Source organism: Chlorocebus sabaeus, chromosome 10 (genome assembly GCF_047675955.1).
Source record: "Chlorocebus sabaeus isolate Y175 chromosome 10, mChlSab1.0.hap1, whole genome shotgun sequence".
Lineage (NCBI taxonomy): Eukaryota > Metazoa > Chordata > Mammalia > Primates > Cercopithecidae > Chlorocebus > Chlorocebus sabaeus.
The window spans coordinates 84930066-84955638 of record NC_132913.1 but is presented as its reverse complement, the minus strand read 5'-3'; the positions used below and the strand labels follow the sequence as shown (position 1 = coordinate 84955638).

The following is a 25573-nucleotide window of genomic DNA, read 5'->3' as shown; positions in this document are numbered from 1 at the left end:
TTAGGCTGAAAAACTTAATTACAAAGATAAGAAGCTGAACATTGGTCCAGCAATAAGAAAACAACAAGTAGGGATCCCTCGTATGTATTGAAAACTAATGTATTTTAAAATATTTTTGCATGGTTCTTTTTTGAAATATGAGACTTTTTATAGAACTTTATTAAAATATCATGTTTCTTTCATTTAGTAGTTATTTTAGCAAAGTTGGTGGAAAAACTGAGTATTTTTTGCCACAAAATAATGTATCTCAATTTTTTTTGGTTGAGAAAAAACTTTATATACATAAAGATGCTTAAGTATATTCTGTGTAGTTATATCATTAAAGGAACAATCTTTCATGATGAAAATATCATTTAAAATAGCAAAAGTAATTAGTAATTTAATAATTTAGACTTACTAATGAGAAAAAATTTAATTAGAAAATAATTTAAAATTAATCAGAGTAAAAATATTGAAAGTGAAAACATAGAACTAATATCAGAAACTCACTGCATGCTATGTACTGTAACCCAGCCAGGTGTGTCATAATTTTCAGGGGGACAATCCCTAAAGCTTTAGGAATTAGCTAAGTTATGTATCTACTTTCCCCAAATTTCTCTAATGCTTTCAATTCTATTATTCTTTCCTCACTCTTTCTATTTATTAAGTTAGGCATCTTTATAGTTAACTTTTTACCTTTAATATTTATTAAAATTCCAAACAGTCTTTGGCTAGAAGGAGAAATGTGATGTAAAATTAATAACTAACTTATTTTTCCTTGGCCACATCCTAGTGTCTATGGGAATGTTTAAAACATTTGGTAATTATTATGTATAATCTGTTAACAAATTAATAGATTGTATTCATTTGGACTGTTATGCTTTTGACTTAGAAATAATAAATATTCAGTTAATACAGTTGCCACAACTACAACAAAAAAGAGATTGACGTATATTAAGTTTAATTTTGACTTAGTATTTGTTAATTTAGGAGACAAAGTATCCTCAGTAGGTTAATACAAAATGGAATGCACTAAATATGACAGAATGCTGAATATTTTCAGACTATTGTTGTTACTTGCAAAGATTAAGCTAGAACATGTAGTAACAGTCCTTTAGCCCATTATCACCAGCAATATGTACTAAATAGTAATGTTCATAGTATGATCTACCAGTTGCTGAAATAGAAAATAAATCAGCACTATGCTGGATGCTTTCAAATATACTAATTGTTTTTTCAAAACTACTTAGTGGAAGGGTCAATGTTATGGGTTTTCATTTAATCTTCATAGAACCCCATGACATATTATTATATCTATTTTTGTAAATAGAAAATTCAATCCCAAAAAGGTAAAGTCATTGTTTTAAAAATGTTTCTGCTGAAATACTCATAGAGGAGAGTTAATCTTGGCATGTTGTGGTTCCTAACCCACTGCAGCATACTGGAATTGCAAATTTTCTTAAGTCTCACGATTTATGTAAAAACATCATGTATAATTTGCATTCTGTTCCATAATATCATATTGTTTATTTGAATATAAAAATGTTTCCCAAAAACAATTGAATAAAACTGATTCTGTAGGAAGATTACTATGTTCAGCCTCTGCTTTTTCATATCTCCTGGTATACCATCCATCCCTTATCCAACTTTGAGAAGTATGGGGTTAAATAGCCTAATGGTGAGTGGTGGCATTAGCCTTCAAATGCAGGACTGTTTGATTCCAAAGTTCTTTTGACTTTTCTGCAAAGAAAAATAGGTATTAAAAGTACATTTACAAATAAAGGATTCTTATCTTAGTTTTTTCTTAGATCTGTCATTTCTTTCCATCTCCATTACCAACACCCGAGTCCCAGCTAACCACTTTGTTTACCTTAATTCCTGGAAAATCATCCTAAGTGGTCTCTGTGAATCCAATCTTTCTCCCTTCCAATCCATCATTCACAAGGAAGCCGGAGTGATCTTTCAAAAGTGCACCTCTTATTGTCTTATGCTCAGCTTATTTTGAGATATTCTTCCCTTTTCTTTCCATGCTTTAGCCATCTAGCCTTCTTTCAGTTCCAGAACATACAATACTCCTGTTCTCAGAATCTAATATACGGTTTTCTTTACCTAGAATGTTCTTTGCCATCCAATTCATTCTTTAGAGCTTAGCTGAAACATCATTTCATCACAAATGTTCCACATATATGTATATATAGAGATTTTTTATATGTTTTATATATATATATATAATTGAAATGTTCAGTATCATACCCTATACTGCCTCATGTATTTATCAAAATTGTATTTAATTAATTAATGGTGTAATCAACTAATTACTATCTTCCCTACCAGACCTAACTTCTTTGAGGATACAGACCATCTCATGTCTAAATTTTTATTTTTTGCTGTATCACTAGGGCCCAGTTCAATGCCTTGAGATAGTATACACTGAAAATTTATTTATTTAGCAGGTAAAGAATGGTTCATGTTCTTTGAATAATAAACCATTATTGAATAATGAACCATTATCATTATCTTTGAATAATAGTTGAGTAACTTTTGGGGGGAATCCATGGACCTCCAGAATTGCGTGTAAAATTGTGTTTGACTGTATATATATCTGAGGAAAAGGTCCCTGGTTTTCATCAGGTTCTCAAAAAGATCTAATTAAGAACCATTAAAATAAATAATAACAACACTAGATCAAATGCAGTGAAAATATAAAAGCTGAGAAGCAATAGTATTACTTAAAGTGGTAGGCCCGTGCTATTTGAAGTGTGGTTTGCAGACAGTGTCATTCATTGGAAGCTGTCAAAATGCAAACTCTTAGGCCCTGTCCCAGATTTACTGACTCAGAATCTCTGAAGATAAGTCCCTGGAATTTGCATTTTAATAAACAATTTAGGTGATTCTAATTTATGTGAAACTTTGAGAAGCACTGCTACAGGTGGAAGAAGAATTGTCAGTTTCACTAATTTATATAACCTTGCTGGTTAAGACCCTAATCTAATTTGGCTAATTTAACTTTTAAAGTCTCCTCCATGACAAAAAAAAAAATGTATATTATTTATTGTTTTTTGGTTTGTGGTGGGGGTTTATATAACTTGGCCTGGGAAAAGAGATGGGGACCCCAGACTAGCCACATGAAGACTTGAGGTCATGTTTGCAACAGCAGCAGTTGTAGCAAAGGGAGACTAGATAGACAATAGATCATAGAAAAGAGAGAGAAAAGAGAGCCATAGCATGAATGAATGTTTGCTGGTAGGATATCCAAAGAATTAGTAGGGTGGAACCAAAATGTCTTCAGGAAAGTAGAATCTTCTCCAACTCTACTGCCTCCATCATCTTTGAACTTTCAGAAATAAAAGGTCTAGCCAAGACCTTAGGAACTTTACTATAGTGTATATAGTCTTAAAGTAATTATACATAATTTATATTTGTACAAATAATTACTTTGCTGATGATAATCTAAATTGTCAAGCTCTGTGTAGCATACTGATGTTGGAATCTGAATTGATACATATTTAGTATTTCTTATTAGCATTGTTTATCTTTTCTTTTAATCATCTTAAACTAAAAGCTATAAGGTATTGAGTTTAAAAATACATGCTTCAAAGATACTTTGACATAAGGAATTTTTTTTAAATACCTGTGACATTCCATTTTTACCATAGCTACATAGGTATATTAAGATAAATATTTTTCTGAAGTGTTTAGAAACTACATTTTTAACAGTTAAATTGAACGTTTTAATTATTATTATTTAATCTTTGCTTTAGGTTCTAGTATAATGCCAGCAGCTGGAACAATGTATCTAACAACTTCAACTGGATATCCTTATACTTACCATAATGGTGTTGCTTATTTTCATACTCCAGAGGTAACTTCTGTCCCACCACCTTGGCCTGTAAGTAATTTCATTTAAAAAGGATTTCTACCTATTACTTATCGATTTTTTAATGTTTGTTTTATTTCTGAAATATTTCAACCACAGATAATTACAAATAATAACACACATCAACTAAATTTAATAGACATCAACATTTTGCAACATTTACTTAAGTTCTTAAAATGGGGAGTAAAGTAAGACAGCTTCAGGTCAGTTCTCCTTACCCCTACTTCCTTACCTTCTTTCCTGTTCAGAAGTAAGCAGAATATCTTTCCTATTCATTTCATATATTTTTACTACAAATATATGTATTCATAAATGACATTTAGTATTGTTTTAGTGGTTTTTAAACACTGTATAAATAATCTGGTTTTTACACTCAGCATTATATTTTTGAGATCAAACCATGTTTGTCTCTTTTTAGATTATATCACATTGATCTTTGTATATGTAGTTCACCTATTTTAATATTTTATAATATTTCATTGTATGAGTGTATTACAATTTTTTATATTCCTCTATTGATGGAAATTTTAAGTTTTTTCTACAAACAAGGTTACATTGAATACCCAGATCTTGTATGTATTATGTGAGGGTTTTTCTGGGTGGGGCAGTGGTTTTCTAAGGTTTTACTTATTATATAAATTATCTCTGAATTTTTTTGAAATATTATGAAAACAGTCACTCATTTTTAAGTTGATATCTGAAGTTTATTATAAGTTTAAATAGTTTAGGAATATTGTATATTGTAGATTTATATATTTTCATCAAAACTTTGTATCTGTAGATTTAGCTTACTTAATAGTGGAAAGTGTCTGCTCTATAACTCAGTTAACAAAGCTGGTCAACCAAATGAAACTACTGAATAAAACTTGCTTTTAGAAAATTCCGACTTTATTTTTAAACTCAAATAAATGAATTAATATGTATCCCTGTGACCATCGGCTAATTTAAGTTTGTTCCCTAGATGAAATAAGTATCATCTCCCCTTTAATACTTCTTATGCAAGCTCTTTCTACTTTGCCTTCTCTCATTTCTCAGGGCATTGCCCTCTTGAGTTGTATATCTGTTTGATGCCCTGTTGGTATTTACATTCCTGAACAAAGCATTATAGCAAGATCCGGAAGGAGTGAGAAATATACCTTTCTTTAGGGAAGGAAAAAGGTGATGGTGAAAGGAGAGATTTTAAAAGAAGAATACATATTACACAGACACAGTCACAGGCAGATCACATCAGAAAGGAGTACATATGAAGTTTAGAATATGAAAATTGGTACTCTTAAAGTTATTCATGCCCATGTATTTATTACTGGAAAATTTTTGTACTTCCCTAATGTACCTTGACCTAGGCTAGGATATATACATAGAATTTCACATTCATGAAATATGCATGTCTTTGACTAGATGTTGCCAAAGAGCTTTTGAAAGTGTACATTCTAGCCAACAGTTTATGACAGCCCCAATTTTCCATAATCTGCCAACCCTTAAAATTACCAGATTTTCAAATTTATGTCAATATTATTTTAAGCAGTAGTATTTTGTTTTACTTTTATTTGCCTAACTTGTAGTAATATTGAACATATTTTCATGTATTTATTGGCCATTCTACTTTCTTCTGTGAACTGCCTGTTCATATCCATTGTCCATTTTTCTGTTGGGGTGATTTGTTTTTATCTTGAGTTCGTTACATGAATTTTGTGGGTTGCCAATATCTTCTTCCAATTTGTGGCTTGTTCATAAACTCTTTTTGATTTTTTTCTCATGAAAATTTTATGATTTTTTTGGTCTTTTTTAACAAGAATTTTTTCTTCTTTTTTTATTTTTTATTTTTTCTTATACTTTAAGTTCTAGAGTATATGTGTACAACGTGCAGGTCTGATACATAGGTATACATGTGCCATGTTGGTTTGCTGCAAAAACTCATCATTTACATTAGGTATTTCTCCTAATGCTATCCCTCCCCCAGCCTCCCACCCCCCAACAGGCCCTGGGGTGTGATGTTCCCCACCCTGTGTCCCAGTGTTTTCATTGTTCAATTCCCACCTATGAGTGAGAACATGCGGTGTTTGGTTTTCTGTCTTTGTGATAGTTTGCTGAGAATGATAGTTTCCAGCTTCATCCATGTCCCTGCAAAGGACACGAATTCATCCTTTTTTATGGCTGTATAGTATTCCATGGTGTATATGTGCCACATTTTCTTAATCCAGTCTGTCACTGATGGACATTTGGGCTGGTTCTAAGTCTTTGCTATTGTGAATAGTGCCACAATAAATGTATATGTGCATGTGTCTTTATAGTAGCATGATTTATAATTCTTTGGGTATATATGCAGTAATGGGATTGCTGAGTCAAATGGTATTTCTAGTTCTAGATCCTTGAGGAATCGCCACACTGTCTTCTACAATGGTTGAACTAGTTTACACTCCCACCAACAGTGTAAAAACATTCCTATTTCTCCACATCCTCTCCAGCATCTATTGTTTCCTGACTTTTTAATGATCACCATCCTAACGGGCATGAAGGTATCTCATTGTGGTTTTGATTTGCATTTTCTGATGACCAGTGGTGATGAGTATTTTTTCATGTGTCTGTTGGCTGCATAAATGTCTTCTTTTGAGAAGTGTCTGTTCATATTCTTTGCCCACTTTTTGATGGGATCGTTTGTTTTTTTCTTGTAAATTTGTTTGAGTTTTTCTTTCTTTTTTTCTTTTCTTTTTTCTTGTAAATTTGTAGAATCTAGATATTAGCCCTTTGTCAGATGGGTAGACTGCAAAAATTTTCTCCCATTCTGTACGTTGCCTGTTCATTCTGATGGCAGTTTCTTTTGCTGTGCAGAAGTTCTTTAGTGTAATTATATCCCATTTGTCAATTTTGGCTTTTGTTGCCATTGCTTTCATGTTTTAGTTATGAAGTCCTTGCCCATGCCTATGTCCTGAATGGTATTGCCTAGGTTTTCTTCTAGGGTTTTTATGGTTTTAGGTCTAACATTTAAGTCTTTAATCCATCTTGAATTAATTTTTGTGTAAGGTGTAAGGAAGGGATCCAGTTTCAGCTTTCTACACATGGCTAGCCAGTTTTCCCAGCACCATTTATTAAATAAGGAATCCTTTTCTCATTGCTTGTTTTTGCCAGGTTTGTCAAAGAGCAGATGGTTGTAGATGTATGGTATTATTTCTGAGGCCTCTGTTCTGTTCCATTGGTCTATATCTCTGTTTTGGCACCAGTACCATGCTGTTTTGGTTACTGTAGCCTTGTAGTATAGTTTGAAGTCAGGTAGCGTGATGCCTCCTGCTTTGTTCTTTTCACTTAGGATTGTCTTGGCAATGCAGGCTCTTTTTTGGTTCCAAATGAACTTTAAAGTAGTTTTCTCCAATTCTGTGAAGAAAGTCTTTAGGAGCTTGATGGGGTTGGCATTGAATCTATAAATTACTTTGGGCAGTGTGGCCATTTTCACAATATTGATTCTTCCTATCCATGAGCATGGAATGTTCTTCCATTTGTTTGTGTCCTCTCATATTTCCTTGAGCAGTGACGTGTAGTTCTCCTTGAAGAGGTCCTTCACATCCCTTGTAAGTTGGATTCCTAGGTAGTTTATTCTCTTTGTAGCAATTGTGAATGGGAGTTCACTCACGATTTGGCTCTCTGTTTGTCTGTTATTGGTGTATAGGAATGCTTGTGATTTTTGCACATTGATTTTGTATCCTGAGACTTTGCTGAAGTTGCTTATCAGCTTAAGGAGCTTTTGGGCTGAGATGATGGGGTTTTCTAAATATACGATCATGTCATCTGCAAACAGGGACAACTTGACTTCCTCTTTTCCTCATCGAATACCCTTTATTTCTTTTCTTGCCTGATTGCCCTGGCCAGAACTTCCAATACTACGTTGAACAAGAGTGGTGAGAGAGGGCTCTATGCAAAAAAACTAGAAAATCTAGAAGAAATGGATAAATTCCTGGACACATACACCCTCCCAAGACTAAACCAGGAAGAATTTGAATCTCTGAATAGACCAATAACAAGATCTGAAATTGAGGCAATAATTAATAGCCTACCAACCAAAAAAAGTCCAGGACCAGACGGATTCACAGCCGAATTCTACCAGAGGTACAAAGAGGAGTTGGTACCATTCCTTCTGAAGCTATTTCAATCAATAGATAAAGAGGGAATGCCCCCTAACTGATTTTGTGAGGCCAGCATCATCCTGATACCAAAGCCTGGCAGAGACACAACAAAAAAAGAGAATTTTAGGCCAATATCCCTGATAAACATCAGTGCAAAAATCCTCAATAAAATACTGGCAAACTGAACCCAGCAGCACATCAAAAAGCTTATCCACTACGATCAAGTCGGTTTCATCCCTGGGATGCAAGGCTAGTTCAACATACACAAATCAATAAACGTAATCCATCACATAAAGAGAACCAACGACAAACCCCACATGATTAATCTCAATAGAAGCAGAAAAGGCCTTCGACAAAATTCAACAGCCCTTCGTGCTAAAAACTGTCAATAAACTAGGTATTGATGGAATGTATCTCAAAATAATAAGAGCTATTTATGACAAACCCACAGCCAGTATCATACTGGATGGGCAAAATATGGACACATTCCCTTTGAAAACTGGCACAAGATTTTTTCATCTTTTTTAGTTTTTGTTTTTTTTTACAACAAGAATATATTCTATTTTTTTATTTTTAAAGCTATAGTATTGCCACTTTTTACTTCTGGATCTTAAATCTTGAATTTATGTATTGACTAATCCATCTATTTCCTACTATTTTGAAATTAATCTTCTGCCAAATACTAAGTTTCCGTGTGTGTGGGTCTTTTTTCTGCTATTTTGTTCCATTGGTGTATTTGTTCACCTTGCCCAGTTCTAATTATTTTGACTTTATAATGAATCATGAAATCTTAAAGTACATTGTTCTTCTTCAGGAGTCTCTCATCTATCCTTACGTCTTTGTGTGAATAGGTATACATTTTGTAATTCAGCTTGTTTAGTTCAGTGAAAAACCCTTGTTTTTCTACTAGAATTGCATTAAATAGTGTGAATAACTTGGGACATTTCAGTATTTTAAAATAGTGAATCTTCCCATCCATGAGCATGATACATCTCTCCATTTATTTGTCTTATTTTACTTCTATCCATAAAAAAGTTTTCTTTCTCCGTAAAAAAGCTTGACACATCTTTTGTTGAACTTATCCTTAGTAGACTATAGTTTTGTCGCTTTGATGAATGCTGTTTTTTAAATAACATTTCCTAGAAGATTGTAGCTGGTGTATAGTAATGCTCTTGATTTTTCAATATTGATATTCTATCAGTAACCCTGCCAAACTCTCATTTACACAATTATTTATGATTCAGTATACTTCTATTTCTTTCACTTCTTTTTTTCCTGGAGTTTTTGCACTGACAGTGTCTCTGCTACAGTATTGATGTAGTGAACACATCATGACCTTGTTCTTGAAAAGGAGCTTCAGTGATTCACTATTAAGCTTTACATGTATGCACGTATATACATATGCATGTATATATGCACGCATATACATACGCATGTATATATGCACGTATATACATATGTATATAGACACACACACATGCGCATACTTTGTAAGTGGGAAGATACTCTTAACCAGACTTTCTCAATCTTAGCACTGTTGACATTTTGAGCCAGATGATTTCTTTGTTGTGAAGGACTGTCCTGTGCACTGTAGGATGTTTAGAAGTATCCCTAGGCTCCCCATAGTTATGACAATCAAAAATGAATTCCCAACATTGCCGGATGTTCCCTAGAGGACAAAATCACTCATGGTTGAGAATTACTGCCCTAAATCAATTAAGGAAGCTATTTTCTACTATGTTTGCTAAGAGTTTTTAATCATAAAAAGGTATGGAATTTTAACAAATGCATTTTCTGTCTCTGTTGAAATTACCTTTTTTTCCTCCTTTAATCTATTAATATAGCGAATTACATTATTATTTTCTAATGTTAATCTATGATACAGTTTTATTAGCATACCATAGTCTGTGAATTGTACAAAACTATGATACTTTTCCTCAGTTTTGGGGTGCAAACATTAAAACAAAACAATATAAGTTAGATCCCACATTATACATTGAATTTTAATTGCTATATTAGAGCCAGTTTTACTATCTGGCAATATAACTTGCCTGTTTTATTAACAATCTGGTTTTAAGTAATCTGTTTTAGGGCTTACTCTTTCACTTCGAATAATCAAGTGTTACCTCTACTTTTTTTACACACGGATTTTTCGCTTATAAGTTTGTCAAACAATTAACTCATTTAAATGTCAAATTACTAAAATAAAAATAAAATATCTTTGCTTTAATTATAGAGGAATAGAACATTGATTATTTGTAACTAGTGGGAAAATTAGATATGGCTATTCATTCCGTTGTAAATACTATTATAAACATTAACTGTTTCCTGCTGGTCCTCACAATGGAAACAGGCAGCGTCACACTAAGTCTTGCTGTCATTTTCCTCTAAGTATTCTCTTAGAACTATATTTTCATAATCTTTGGAGGTGGTACATTTCAGACTAAAAGCAACTTTTCTGATGGTTGTTTTAGCATTACTATGGAAATGAAACCACATGGAAGTAGAAATGTTGTGATGATTTTAATAAATAGACTTAGTAGAGTCGGTAATAATATCAATAAGGGGTAGAAAAATAACATTTCTAATAATCATAAACCAGAAGTTGACTGGGTTTAGGTAATAATTTGAGATAAATTTTATTGTGAGCTATTTTAAAGGCTTCTGCCTAATTTTTCTTTTTCCATCCTCTTATAGTCACGTTCTGTATGTAGCTCCCCTGTGATGGTAGCTCAGCCCATTTATCAGCAACCTGCATATCACTACCAGGTAAACATAAATTACAATTAAAATTCTCTCTGAAACTTTCAGTCCTTTCTTAGCTAACTTTCATTTATTTCTTTCTCATGCAACTACTTTACTAATTACAAAGAGATACTTCATTAGAGAAATGTGAATCAAAACCACAATGATATACTATCTCACACCAGTCAGAATGGCTATTACTAAAAAGTCAAAAATAGCAGATGCTGGCGAGGTTACAGAGAACAGGAACACTTATACACCATTGGTTGCAGTGTAAATTAGTTCAACCATTGTGGAAAGCAGTATGGAGATTTCTCAAAGAACTAAAAGCAGAACTACCATTAGACCCATTACTGGGTATATAGCCAGAGGAATAGAAATAATTCTACCATAAAGACACACGCATGTGAATGTTCATTGCAGCAGTATTCACAATAGCAAAGACATGGAATGCCTATCAATGACAGATAAAGAAAATGTGGTACATATACACCAAGGAATATTTTGCAGCCATAAAAAACAATGAGATCATATCTTTTGCAGGGACATGGATGGAGCTGGAGGCTATTATCCTTAGCAAACTGACACAGGAACAGAAAACCAAATACCACATGTTCTCACTTAGAAGTGTGAGCTAAATGATGAGAACTCATGAACACAAAGAAGGGAACAGTAGACACTGTGGTCTACTTGAGGGTGGAGGGTGGGAGGAGAGAGAAGAGCAGAAAAGATAACTATTGGGTACTGGGCTATGAAATAATTTGTGCAACAAACTCCTGTGACACGAGTTTACCTATGTAACAAACCTTCACATGCATCCCTGAACCTAAAATAAAAGTTTTAAAAATAAATAAAATAAATGATTAGTTAGAAAATAAAAAATAAAAAAGAGTTAATGCTTGGTAGATTTTTTTCATTGACAAATGATAATTATACCTATTCATGGGGTATGTAGTGATGTTTTGATACATATAATATGGTGATCAAATCAGAGTAATTAGCATATCCATCATCTCAAACATGAATCATTTATTTGTGTTGGGAGCATTCAATAGCCTCCTTCTAGCTATTTTAAACTATGTATTATTGTTAACTATAGTCATCCTATAGTGGTATAGAACATTAGAACTTATTCCTTCCATCTAGCTGTAATTTTAGGGGTGTTTGGGATTTTTTGTTTATTTTTTTTTTAATTTTTATTTCCACAGGTTTGTGGGGAACAGATAGTGTTTGGTTACATGAGTAAGTTCTTTAATGGTGATTTGTGAGATTTTTGATGCACCCATCACCTGAGCAGTATACACTGAACACAATTTGTAGTCTTTTATCCCTTACCCCCTTCCCGCCCCTTCTCCCTAAGTCCTCAAAGTCCATTGTATCATTCCTATGCCTTCTCATCCTCATAACTTAGCTCCCACTTATGAGTGAGAACATAGGATGTTTGGTTTTCCATTCCTGAGGTAGCTGTAATTTTGTATCCTTTCACAAATCTCTCCCTATTCCTCCTTTCCCTCTATCCTTCTCAGCCCCCGGTATTCTTTTTACTTCTATGAGATCAATTTATTTTTATTTATTTATTTTTTGTAGCACATGGTACTCTTTATTGTGACGCTCAGTGGAAAACATCTGTAAACCGGCTTACTGTAGTGATGACAGTTGCAACTCATGCTAAGGCACTTTTATCATATAAAAAAGGAATTAGGGTAGGAGTTACATTCATTTCTTTTTGACAGCAATGGGACCTGAATTCAGAGCTTTGTAGGCATATGAAACTTTTACATCACTTCATGATTTGAGAGTTTGTTTCCTTTAACAACAACAACAAAAAAATGCCTTCTTGCCATATGTAAGTCTAAATGCTGCATATACAAAAACAGGAATACAAGTTGAATTGAGCAACTAGTGTAGACCAGCAGAGGATAAGCTACTCTCTTGTAAACATTGTTTGAAAGGCAGTTGAAAAGACTTGGAATTTTATCACTTATTACAAGAAAGAGGGGGAAAATAAAACTTTTTTATTTCAAAAATATCTGTGCAGGTGACAGATTTTTGCGATCAGTGTTTTTTGGCTTCCACATATGCATGAGAACATGTGTTGTTTAACTTTCTGTTCCTCGCTTATTTCATTTAACATAATGACCTCCAGTTCCATCCATGCTGCCATGAATGATAGGATTTTATTCTTTTTTATAGCCAAATAGTATTCTGTCGTGTATATATATACCACATTTTCTTTATTCATCTGTTGTTGGACACCTAGGTTGATTTCATATTTTGGCTATTGTGAATAATGCTGTAATAAACATGGGGGTGCAGATGTCTCTCTGCATCAATGATTTCCTTTTCTCCAAATAAATTCCCCATAGTGGGATTACCAGATCATATGGTAGTTCTACTTGTAGTTTTTTCAGGGACCTCCATACTGTTCTCCACAGTGGTTATACTAGTTTGCATTCCTACTAACAATGTAGAAGAGTTTCCTTTTCTCTACATCCTCACCAGCCTTTGTTATGTTCTCTTTTTGACAATAACCATCCTAACTGGGGTAGATAATACCTCATTGTGGTTTTGACTTACAGTTTCCTGATAATTAGTGATGTTGATCATTTTTTCAAATATTTGTTAGCCATTTCTTTGTCTTCTTTTGAGAAATGTCTATTCAGATCTTTTCCCATTTTTAATCAGTTTATTTTTTGTTTATTTTGCTGTTGTTTATTTTGTTTATCCTTGTATATTTGGATATTAATTCTGTGTCAGATAGGTAGTTTACAGATGTTTTCTACCATTCAACAGGTTGTCTCTTCATTCTGTTGATTGTTTTCTTCACTGTGCAGGAACTTTTTAGTTTAATGTAATCAAACTGATGGGATGAATTAGGGAGAATTCCCTCTGCTTCGATTTTTTGGAATAGTTTGGGAAGACCTGGTACTCTTACCTAAAGGTTTGGTAGAATTCAGCCATGTAGTTCTGGACTTTTCTTTGTTGGAAGACGTTTTAATTACTGATTCAATCTTGTTACTTAAATTTGTTTCTTCAGGTTTTCTTTTCCTTTTCTTTTTTTTTTTTTTTTTTTTTTTTAAAGACGGAGTCTCCCTCTGTCGCCCAGGCTGGAGTGCAGGCGGCGCAATCTCGGCTCACTGCAAGCTCGGCCTGCCAGGTTCACGCCATTTTCCTGCCTCAGCCTCCCGAGTAGCTGGGACTACAGGCGCCCGCCACCTCGCCCGGCTAATTTTTTTTTTTTTTTTGGTAGAAACGGGGTTTCACCGTGTTAACCAGGATGGTCTCAATCTCCTGACGTCGTTATCGACCCGCCTCGGCCTCCCAAAGTGCTGGGATTACAGGCATGAGCCACCGCGCTTGGCCTTGTTTCTTAAGGTTTTCGATTTCTTCAATCTTGGTTTAGTCTTGGCAGATTGTGTATGTTCAGGAATTTATCTGTTTCTTCTAGGTTTTCTAATTTATTGGCATATAGTTGTAATAATAGTCTCTACTGATCCTTTGTATTTATGGTATCCATTGTGATGTCTTTTTCATTGCTGATTTTATTTATTTGGATCTACTTTCTTTTTTTTTCTTAGACTAATGGTTTGTCGATTTTATCTTTTTAAAAAGTCAACCTTTTGTTTTGTTAATCTTTTGTATTGTTATGTAGTCTCAACATTGTTTATTTCTGCCCTAATTATTATTATTTCTTTTCTTCTACTAATTTTGGGTTTAGCTTGTTCTTGCTCTTATAACTCTTAGAGGTACATTGTAAGGTGGTTTATTTGAAATATTTCTAATTTTTTGATGTAAGCATTCATTGCTATAAATTTGCCTCTTAATACTGCTACTGTTGTGTCCCATAGGTTTCAGTATATTGTGTTTCTGTTTTCATTCTTAATTTCTTCCTTCACCCACTGGTCATTCAGCAGTATGTTGCTTAATTTCCATGAATTTGTATAGTTTTGAATGTTTTTCTTCTTATTGATGTCTTCTTTTATTCTATTGTGTCAGATGACATACCTGATATAATTTCAGTTTTTTTAAATTTTTTGAGACTTGTTTTGTTTCCTAAAATATGGTAATTCTGGAGAATGTTTTATATGCTGATGAAAAGAAAGTATATTCTACAACTGTTCAGTTAAATGTTCTCTAAATAGCTGTTAGATCTGTTTGGCCTATGGTGCAGTTTAAATCCATGTTTCTTTGTTTTTGGTTTTTTTTTTTTTTTGGTTTGTTTTTGTTTTTGTTTTTTGTTTTTTGTTTTGTTTTGAGAAGGAGTCTCACTCTTGTCACCCAGGCTAGAGTGCAATGGCATGATCTTGGATCACTGCAACCTCTGCCTCCCAGGTTCAAGCAATTCTCCTGCCTCAGCCTCCTGAGTAGCTGGGATTACAGGTGCATGCCACCACACCAGGCTAATTTTTGTGTTTTTAGTAGAGATGGGGTTTCACCATGTTGGTCAGGCTGGTCTCAAACTCTTGAACTCATGATCTGCCCACCTTGGCCTCCCAAAGTGCTGGGATTACAGGCCTGAGCCACTGTGCCCAGCCTGTTTATTTTCTTTCTAGATAATCTGTCCAATGCTGAGAGTGGGGTGTTGAAGTCCCCAACCACTATTTTATTGGGGTTTCTCCCTCTCTCTTTAGATCAAATAAGACTTGCTTTATATATCTGGGTGCTTTGTGTTGGGTACATATGTATTTACATTGTTATATTCTCTTGTGGAATTTATCCCTTTATTATTATATAAATGTCCTTCTTTGTCTCTTTTTAAAGCTTTTAACTTGAAGTCGGTTTTGTCTGATATAAGTATAGCTATTCCTGCCTGCTTTGGTTTCCATTTGCATAGAACATGTCTTTCTATCCCTTCACTTTCGGCCTAGGTGTGTCTTTACAGGTAAGGTGAGTTTCTTTTAGGTAGCATTATTTTTTTAATCTATTCACCCAGTCTCTATCTTTTAAATGGAGAATTTAACCCATTTGAATTCAGGGCTGTTATTGACAGGTGAGGACATCCTGTCATTTTATTTATTGTTTTCTGGTTATTTTGCATATCTTTTGTTCCTTGTTCCTTCTCTTTTTGGTGATTTTTTCTGGCTGGGTTCTCTGTAATTATAAGATTTGATTCTTTTCTTCTCTTTGTCCTTTGTGTAATGACTGTCCTAGTGAATTTTATAGTTTTGCATGTTTCATGAGGGTTGTTATCATCGTTTCACTTCCTGATGTAAGACTCCCTTGAATATTTTTTTTGTAAGGCCAATCTAGTGGTGATAAATTCTCTCAGTTTTTGCTTGTCTATGAAAGAGCTGGTTTTTTTTAGAGACGGAGTATAGTGGCATGATCATAGCTCACTGCAGCATCAAACTCGTAAGCTCAAGTAATCCCTCCCACCTTAGCCTGCCACACAGCTGAGACTACAGGCATGTGCCATGCCTGCTAATTTTTTTAAGAGATAGGGTCTTGCTATGTTGCCCAGGCTGGTCTCAAATTCCTGGGCTCAAGTAATCTTCCTGCCTTAGTCTCCCAAAGCACTGGGATTACAAATGTGAGCCACCACACCTGGCCGTGTAAAAGACTGTATTTCTCCTTCATTTCTAAAAGATAGCTTTACTGGGTCTAATATTCTTGGCTGGCAGGGTTTTTTTCCTTCAGTATTTTGAATGTATCTAAATATATCATCCATTCTCCCCAGTAAGATTTCTGCTAAGAAATCTGCTGTTAGTATAATGGGGATTCCTTTAATTTTGACTTGACACATTTTTCTTGCTGCTTTTAAAATTCTTTCTCTTTGACTTTTAACAATTTGACTATAATGTGCCTCTGAGAGGATCTGTTAGATTGAATCTACTAGGATTCTTTGAGTTCCCCAGACCTGGATATCAATCTCTTCTCCCAAGACTTGGAAAATGTTCTGCTATTATTTCATTAAACGTGTTGTCCTCACATTTTCCCTTCTCTTTTCCTTCTTAAATGCCCATTATATGAATGAATATTTATCCTCTTCATGCTGTCTTATAAATCCTGTAGGTTTTCTTCATTCTTCTTTTTTTTTTTTTTTTTTTTTTTTGTCTGCCTGTGTTATTTCAAAAGACCTGTCTTCAGGTTCAGAAATTCTTTCTTCTGCTTGGTCTAGTGTATTGTTGAAGATCTCAGTTGTATTTTTATTTCATTCATTGAATTCTTCAGCTCTAGGGTTTCTGTTGTTTTGTTATGATATCTATCTCTTTGTTAAATTTCTCATTCAAATTATGAGTTGTTTTCCTGATTTTGTTGAATTGTATGTCTGTGTTCTCTTGTATCTCGCTGAATTTCCTTAAAATTATTATTTTGAATTCTTTTTCTGGCAGTATGAAATATATGCAAATATTTCCCTATGATTGGGGTCAGTTACTAGAGAATTACTATTTTTATTGGAGGTAACATGTTTCCTTGATGGTTGATGTGTCCCTACATTGATTTCTACACATCTGGTACAAAAGTCACCTTTTCAAATTTGAAGTAGGTTTCATAGGGGAAGACTTATTTCTGTGAATGGATTTTGGGGTGTTGGTTCAGTGGGGTGCATTGGCTTTGGTTCTAGGTGGACATAGTAGGGTAGTCTCTGTGTAGTCTCTTAAGCTGTAATACTCTCTAGTTGTATTTGCAAGTTTCTCAGTGACCTAGGACAAGAGAGTCTGTGACAATGGTGGTGGGGCTTGGGCTTGCTGGGCTGTTCCTCAGGTCAGGGCTGTGTACGTGAACATGGTAAGTCTGGCTCACTTGGCTTGGGGCCACAGGGCTGTTACTCTGGCTGAGAGCACAGGCATGCAGTTTCTCAGCCAGCCTCGGGGAGTGCCCACCAGAGGCAGCCTGTGGGGCTGTTTCTCGGGTTGGGTATGCAGGCACATGGCTCCTTGGCTGACCTGGGGGTGCATCTGTTGGGGACAACCCATGGGACTGTTTCTCAGGCCGTGGACACAGCTGCATGGCTGCTCAGTTGGCTAGGGACATGTTTGTCAGGGACTGTTTCTCCGGCTCGGGATGCAGGTACACAACTGCTCACCTGGTCCAGGGGGCATGTCTGCTGGGGGTGGCCCACAGGGCTATTTCTCCAGTCTGGGACATAGGCACAAGGTGGATCACCTGGCCTGGAAACTTTTCTGTTAGGGCTGTTCCATAGGCCCAGAATGCAGGCACAGGGCTATTGGTGGGCCTGGGATCATGCCCACTGGAAGCAGCCTGTGGGGCTTCTTCTCAGGCCTTGGACACAGGTTCAAGGCTGCTCAGCTGTCCTGGGGATGTGTCTGCTAGAGGGGTGGGCACAAGGCCAATTCTTAGGCCTGAGGCATGGACACACAGCCACTCCACTCCCCTGGGGACGTTTCTGCCAGTGGCAGTCCCCAGAGCTGTTTCTTGGGCTCTAATTATATGCACAGGATAGGTCAGGGGCTTGTCTGCAGGGCATGAGGCACCTCTGGGCTGTTTCTCAGCCCTGTATGCAGGTGTGTAACCATTCCGTCCCGGCAGCATGTCAGCTGCTACCAGGCTTGAGGACCTCTCCTGCTCAGGGGAGTGCAGCAGTTTGACCAGCTAAAGAGTGGGTTCACCCTGGGCAGGTCAGCCAAATTGTTCCTCTAGCTGGAGGTGAGGGCAACAGAAGGTGGTTTCCGTACTGTACAGAGCCAGAATCACAGCCAATCTTAAGCCTCAGGTTCCATGCTGCTGGGGTTGTGTTCAGCCACTGCTACGGACTTGGCGGAATGAAAATGGAACCCCAGTGCTGGAGACGTGCAATAGCTATTGGCCCCCTAGAAGAGGGAGCACTTCAGAGGCGGCTGTGGCCTCAAGATGCTGTCACACTGTAGCAGCTTGGCTCACAGGGTGGGATTGAGGGGGTGAGGAGTACATACTTTGTACTCCTAATTTGGGGCAACGCAGCCGCGAATTCCCAGCAACTCTTCAAACTGTGAGACTATGGGATTCTCCTGTTGCAAGGAGTATGGGTGTTTGCAGTAGCAATGTAGGCTGGTGGGGATCTTCTGCGTACCTTTTCCCAGCAATAAGAAATTGCAGGACTCCAAGCAGACCCAATCCTAGCAAAAGAGAAGGGGTTGCAGAGGCTGAGTGGCTCCATGCTGTGCTCCTGGATTTGCAATCACCATAGGTGTGTCTCCACTCCCCTGCTGCACTCTAGCACTCTCCCTTTGATGCTCCTATCAAATTGTAGCTGTTTATTCATTGCCTTAGTCCTTTCTTGTGGCGGGGTGGGGAGCCAGTGGAAAATGAATGCCAGGCATCTCTGGTCAGCCATCTTGCTGACATCATGCCTCTCTTTTTTCACGAGGAAACTAAACAATATCATGCAAGAAGATGGACTCTTTGCTTCCTTTTACCAAATGTAATGAGGTCAGTTTTGCTCCTCTGGCTAACATTTAATCTAAAAAGTCTTCAGCAATAATTCCCAAAGTAAGATACAGGTATTGGACTGCAAGCTGGTTTTTTAATGTTAACATATGTCAGTTTCTGGCTATATTATATTTAACATAATTTATATTAAAGTAAATAATATATTGTGGTTTATTATATATGATGACATCCTCTTTCAGTTAACCAGCACTCTTCATTAATTCTAGTGAGAAACTGGGGATAAGTGAACTATAATGACAGACCATTTTGGTCTATAGCGGGGTCATCAGACTATGGCTTGCAGAACAAACTCTAGCAGCAGCCTGCTTTTGTAAATAAAGCATTATTGGAACACAGCCACTTTTGTTTACTTATTGTCTATGGCTGTTTTTGTGCTACAGTAGATGAATTGAGTAGTTGGCAGTTACTCTTCTTTTTCCCCTTATCCCAGCCCTAGGCAACCAGTAATCTACTTACCTGTTTTTCTAGATTTGCCTATTCTGGATATATCCTATAAAAACAATCATACAATATGTGGTCTTTTGTGACTGGCTTCTTTCATTTAGCATAATGATTTCAAGATTTATCTGTGTCATGATAAATGAGACATGGCATGTCTCAGTACTTCATTCTCAAATAATAATATCCCATTGTATGGATACACTGTACCACATTTTGTTTATCCATTCATCAGATGATGGACGCTTGAGTTATTTCTACTTTTTGACTCTTATAAATAATGCTGCGATGGACATTCACATACAAATTTTATGTGAATATATATTGTTATTTCTGTTAGGTCTTGTAACTAGGGTGGAATTGCTGGGTCATATGGTAACTCTGTTTAACCTTTTAAGGAAGTATTTATTTTCCTAAAGGGCTGCACCATTTTACATTCCCACCAGCAGATTATGGGGGTTCTAATTTCTCCACATGCCCATCAACACTTATAATCTACTTTTTTGATTAAAGCCATCCTAGTGGGTATGAAGTGTATTATAGTTGTATTATGGTTTTGATTTGTATTTCCCTGAAGGCTAGTGGTGTCGAGCGTTATTTCTTGTGTTTATTGGCCATATGCATATCTTCTTTGGAGAAAAGTCTATTCATATCATTTACCTATTTTTAAGTTGGGTTACTTGCCTTTTGATTATTAAGTTGTAAGCGTTCTTTATACATTCTTGATATAAGTTCCGTATTTTCTCTCATCCTGTGGGTTGTATTTTCACTTGCACAAAAGTTTTGATGAAATCAAATTTAACTGTTTTTTGTTGTTGCTTTGTTGTTTGTGCTTTTGGAATCATAATTTTACAAACATTTCCTAATTCAAGGTCAAGACATTTACATCTATGTTTTTTTCTAAGAGTTTTATAATTTTAGCTCTTACATTTAAGTCTCTGGTCCATTTTGAGTTAATTTTTGTATATGGCTTTGATTTTTGTGTATGGTGTGAGGGTTCAACTTCATATTTTTGCCTGTAAATATCTAGTTTTAACCCTTGTTTATAATCTGAGTGGGTTTTTCTTTTCTTTTATTTAATTTTAGGCCACCGCACAGTATTTACCAGGACAGTGGCAGTGGAGTGTTCCTCAGGTAAATGTTAACTTTCAATATATAATTTTAAATCTGTCTTTCGTTATATTCTTGTGATGACTGCATGAATATTAAAGTCAGGAGAACTAGATTTGAGACCTTCCTCTATTTATTAACATTCTTTTGGCAGTTTGTTTTCAGTTTCTTCATTTGTAAAAATGTATGTAATGATACTATACCTGTGTAAGTTTCCTTATATGATTTTTGTGAATATCAAATGATAATGCATAAGTGAAAGCATTTTATAAATGTGTACTGTATAAACATGAAAACTTACTCTTTTTTACTATTAGTATTATTTGAAAATTTAGCATTTTTCTAGCTTCACTTGGATTTGGCTTCAGTTTTATTCCATTCCTAAATAAGTATTCTATTTTCCAACTTTTGGTGACAAACAGTACTTCACCAAAAAATTGTTTAATGACATTTTCCCACTTCCTTTAGAAGTCACAGAGCTGAGAGCAGACATTTATGTCAATTTAAATACCATAGGTCACTTTATTACAACCTTTACTGGTGATATTAATATAACCATAATTATTATCTGAATTTATATATGAGGTTCTGAGTCATTAAGAAGTTTTAGTGCTTACCAGTGATAAGATTATTTACATCTACACAACTGGAATTTATAACAGATTAGTTTCTGATCCATTGCTGAGACACTTGTGTGCTATTCCTAAAAAAAAAATTTAGTAAAATATAAAGCAAATACTTCTCTCATCTGTTGGCTAAGTCATTTGGTTTAACAGAAATAAGTAATCGTATTTGAATTAGAAATGTGGTTTTGTGTTTTAGCCTCCTGCCTCTTCTGCTCCCTTCTTATACCTGCAACCTTCTGAGGTTATTTATCAACCAGTGGAAATTGCACAAGATGGTGGATGTGTTCCTCCTCCACTGTCTCTGATGGAAACTTCAGTTCCAGAGGTATGTATTAGTCTTAAAGTAATTGATCTATAACTACCTCATGTTAATATTTATTTCTTTTTCTTTTTTAAATTTGTTCACGACCCTCATTGAAACTGCTTCATCTTCTGTTTTGTTGATTTATTCCAATCTCTTCCCCTTTCTTATATCTAAGAATGCCAACATCTTAGACTTTTTCACTAACTAGTTCTGAACCGTTCCCCAAATCAACCATTCACTCCACTTTGCTAATCTTTGATTTGATCTTTTTGAAATAGTAAAATTCCAAATACTCTGCATTCTCATGTTGCCTGTCAATCTGTATTGTTACTAACATTCTAATAGTCAAAAGCATATAATTAAGATGAAGAAGAAAAAAATCTCTAAAAAAATTCTTCCTACAAAAATGTAAATTAAATTTATAATTACAAATTTTAATATCCTCTTCAGCATCTTTAAATTATATTACTGATCCATTACTTATAGCTTCACCATCTGTGTGCCAGGAACTGTGCATGGTATGTTTTATTTTATATTTTATTTATTTTATATTATTTTAAGTTCCAGTATATATGTGTAGGATGTGCAGGTTTATTACCTAGGTAAACCTGTGCCATGTTGGTTTTCTGCATCTATTAGCCCATCCCCTAGGTGTTAAGCCTGGCACGCATTAGCTATTTTTCCTGATGCTTTCCCTTCCCCAGCCCCCAACAGGTCCCACTGTGTGTTGTTCCCCTCCCTGTGTCCATGTGTTCTCATTGTTCAGCTCCCACTTACAAGTGAGAATGTGCGATGTTTCGTTTTCTGTTCCTATGTTAGTTTGCTGAGGATAATGGCTTCCAGCTCCTTCCAGCAAAGGACATGATCTCGTTCCTTTTTGTGGCTGCATAGCATTCCATGGTGTATATGTACCATATTTTCTTTATCCAGTCTATCACAGATGAGCGTTTGTGTCGATTCCATGTCTTTGCTATTGTGAATAGTGCTGCAATGAACATATACATGCATGTATCTTTATAGTAAAATGATTTATATTTCTTTAGGTATATACCCAGTAATGGGATTGCTGGGTCAAATGATATTTCTGCCTCTAGGTCTTTGAGGAATCACCACACTGTCTTCAACAATGGTTGAACTAATTTACATTTCCACCAACAGTGTATAAAAGCATTCCTATTTCTCCACAGCCTCACCAGCAACTGTTGTTTCTTGACTTTTTAATAATCGCCATTCTGACTGGTATGAGATGGTATCTCATTGTGGTATTGATTAGCATTTCTCCAATGATCAGTGATGTTGAGCTTTTTTTATGTTTGTTGGCTGGATAAATGTCTTTTTTGAGAAGTGTCTGTTCATGTCCTTTGCCAACTTTTTAACGAGGTTCTTTTTTTTTTCTTGTGAATTTGTTTAAGTTCCTTGTACATTCTGGATGTTGGACTTTTGTCAGATGGATAGATTGCAAAAATTTTCTCCCATTCTGTAGGTTGTCTGTTGACTCTGATGATAATTTCTTTTGTTGAGCAGAAGCTCTTTAGTTAATTAAAAACCATTTGTCAATTTTTGCTTTAGTTGCAATTGCTTTTAATGTTTTCATCATGAAGTCTTTGCCTGTGCCTAAGTCCTGAATGAATGGTATTGCCTATATTTTCTTCTATGGTTTGTGTGTGTGTGTGTGTGTGTGTGTGTGTGTGTGTGTGTTTGTTTTGGTTTCTTTTTTTTTTTTTTTTTTTTTTTTTGAGACGGAGTCTCGCTCCATCACCCAGACTAAAGTGCAATGGCGTGATCTCAGCTCACTGCAACCTCCACCTCCCAGCTTCAAGTGATTCTCCTGCCTCAGCCTCCTGAGTAGCTAGAACTACAGGCACGTGCCACCTCGCCCAGCCAGCTAATTTTTTCTTATTTTTAGTAGAGACGGGGTTTCACCATGTGAGCCAGGATGGTCTCAATCTCCTGACCTTGTGATCTGCCCACCTCGGCCTCCCAAAGTGCTTGGATTACAGGCATGAGCCACCACACCCAGTCCTTCTATGGTTTTGGTAGTTTTGGGTTTTACACTTAAGTCTTTAATCCATCTTGAGTTAATCTTTGTATAAGGTGTAAGCAAGGGGTCCAGTTTCAATTTTCTATATATGGCTACACAGTTTTCCCAGGACCATTTTTTTGTTATTATACTTCGTGATCTGGGATACATATGCAGAACGTGCAGATTTGTTACATAGGTATGCGTGTGCCATGGTGGTTTACTGCACCCATCAACCCATCATCTACATTAGGTATTTCTCCTAATGCTATCCCTCCCCTTGCCTCCCTCCACCAATAGGCCCTGGTGTGTGATGTTCCCCTCCCTATGTCCATGTGTTCTCATTGTTCAACTCCTACTTATGAGTGAGAGCATGCAGTTTGGTTTTCTGTTCCTGTGTTTGCTGAAAATAATGGTTTCCAACTTCATCCATGTCCCTGCAAAGGACATGAATTCATTCTTTTTTATGGCTGCATAGTATTCCATAGTATATGTGTCACATTTTCTTTATCCAGTCTCTCATTGATGGGCATTTGGGTTGGTTCCAAGTCTTTGCTATTGTAAATAGTGCTGCAATAAACATACATGTGCATGTGTCTTTATAGAAGAATGATTTATAAACCTTTTGATATATATCCAGTAATGGGATTGCTGGGTCAAATGGTATTTCTGGTTCTAGATCCTTGAGGAATTGCCACACTGTCTTCCACAATGGTTGAACTAATTTACACTCCCATCAACAGTGTAAAAGCATTCCTATTTCTCCACATCCTCTCCAGCATCTGTTGTTTCCTGACTTTTTAATGATCGCCATGCTAACTGGCATGAGATGGTATCTCATTGTGGTTTTGATTTGCATTTCTCTAATGACCAGTGATGATGAGCTTTTTTTCATACGTTTTTTGGCCACATAAATGTCTTCTTTTGAGAAGTGTCTATTCATATCCTTCACCCACTTTTTGATGGCGTTTTTTTTTCTTGTAAATTTGTTTAAGTTCTGTGTAGATTCTAGATATTAGCCTGTTGTCAGATGGATAGATGGCAAAAATTTTCTCCCATTGTGTAGGTTGCCTGTTCACTCTGATGATAGTTTCTTTTGCTGTGCAGAAGCTCTTTAGTTTAATTAGACACCATTTGTCAATTTTGGCTTTTGTTGCCATTGCTTTTAGTGTTTTAGTCATGCCTCTGTCCTGAATGGTATTACCTAGGTTTTCTTCTATGGTTTTTTGGTTTTAATTCTTACATTTAAGTCATTAATCCATCTTGAGTTAATTTTTGTATAAGGTGTAAGGAAGAGGTCCAGTTTCAGTTTTGTGCATATGGCTAGCCAGTTTTCTCAACATCATTTATTAAACAGGGAATCATTTCCCCATTGCTTATTTTTGTCAGGTTTGTCAAAGATCATATGGTTGTAGATGTGTGATGTTATTTCTGAGGTCTCTGTTCTGTTCCATTGGTCTATATCTCTGTTTTAGTACCAGTACCATGCTGTTTTGGTTACTGTAGCCTTATAGTATAGTTTGAAGTCAGGTAGCGTAATGCCTCCAGCTTTGTTCTTTCTGCTTAGGATTGTCTTGGCTATACGGTCTCTTTTTTGGTTCCATATGAAATTTAAACTAGTTTTTTCTAATTCTGTGAAGAAAGTCAATGGTAGCTTGACAGGAATAACATTGAATCTATAAATTACTTTGGGCAGTATGACCATTTTCATGATATTGATTCTTCCTACCCATGAGCATGGAATGTTTTTCCATTTGTTTGTGTCCTCTCTTATTTCCTTGAGCAGTGGTTTGTAGTTCTCCTTGAAGAGGTCCTTCACATCCCTTGTAAGTTGGATTCCTAGGTATTTTATTCTCTTTGTGGCAATTATGAATGGGAGTTCACTCACGATTTGGCTCTCTGTTTGTCTGTTATTGGTGTATAGGAATGCTTGTGATTTTGGCACATTGATTTTGTATCTTGAGACTT

At 35.7% G+C, this 25573-nt stretch overlaps 1 protein-coding gene across 4 annotated transcripts in view; it reads left to right on the top strand.

The window, feature by feature from the left end:
• Positions 1-25573, top strand: part of BOLL (boule homolog, RNA binding protein) — a 61081-nt gene that overhangs the window by 10414 nt on the left and 25094 nt on the right. For 3 of the 4 annotated variants that reach the window (XM_073020272.1, XM_007965757.3, XM_038001805.2), the window contains exons 5-9: positions 5-80; positions 3741-3868; positions 10669-10740; positions 20632-20679; positions 21478-21606. In XM_073020272.1, the coding sequence (XP_072876373.1) occupies positions 5-80; positions 3741-3868; positions 10669-10740; positions 20632-20679; positions 21478-21606 (453 nt within the window). The remainder of the gene's footprint in view (positions 1-4; positions 81-3740; positions 3869-10668; positions 10741-20631; positions 20680-21477; positions 21607-25573) is intronic. The other variant, XM_073020273.1, reaches the window with a different exon arrangement.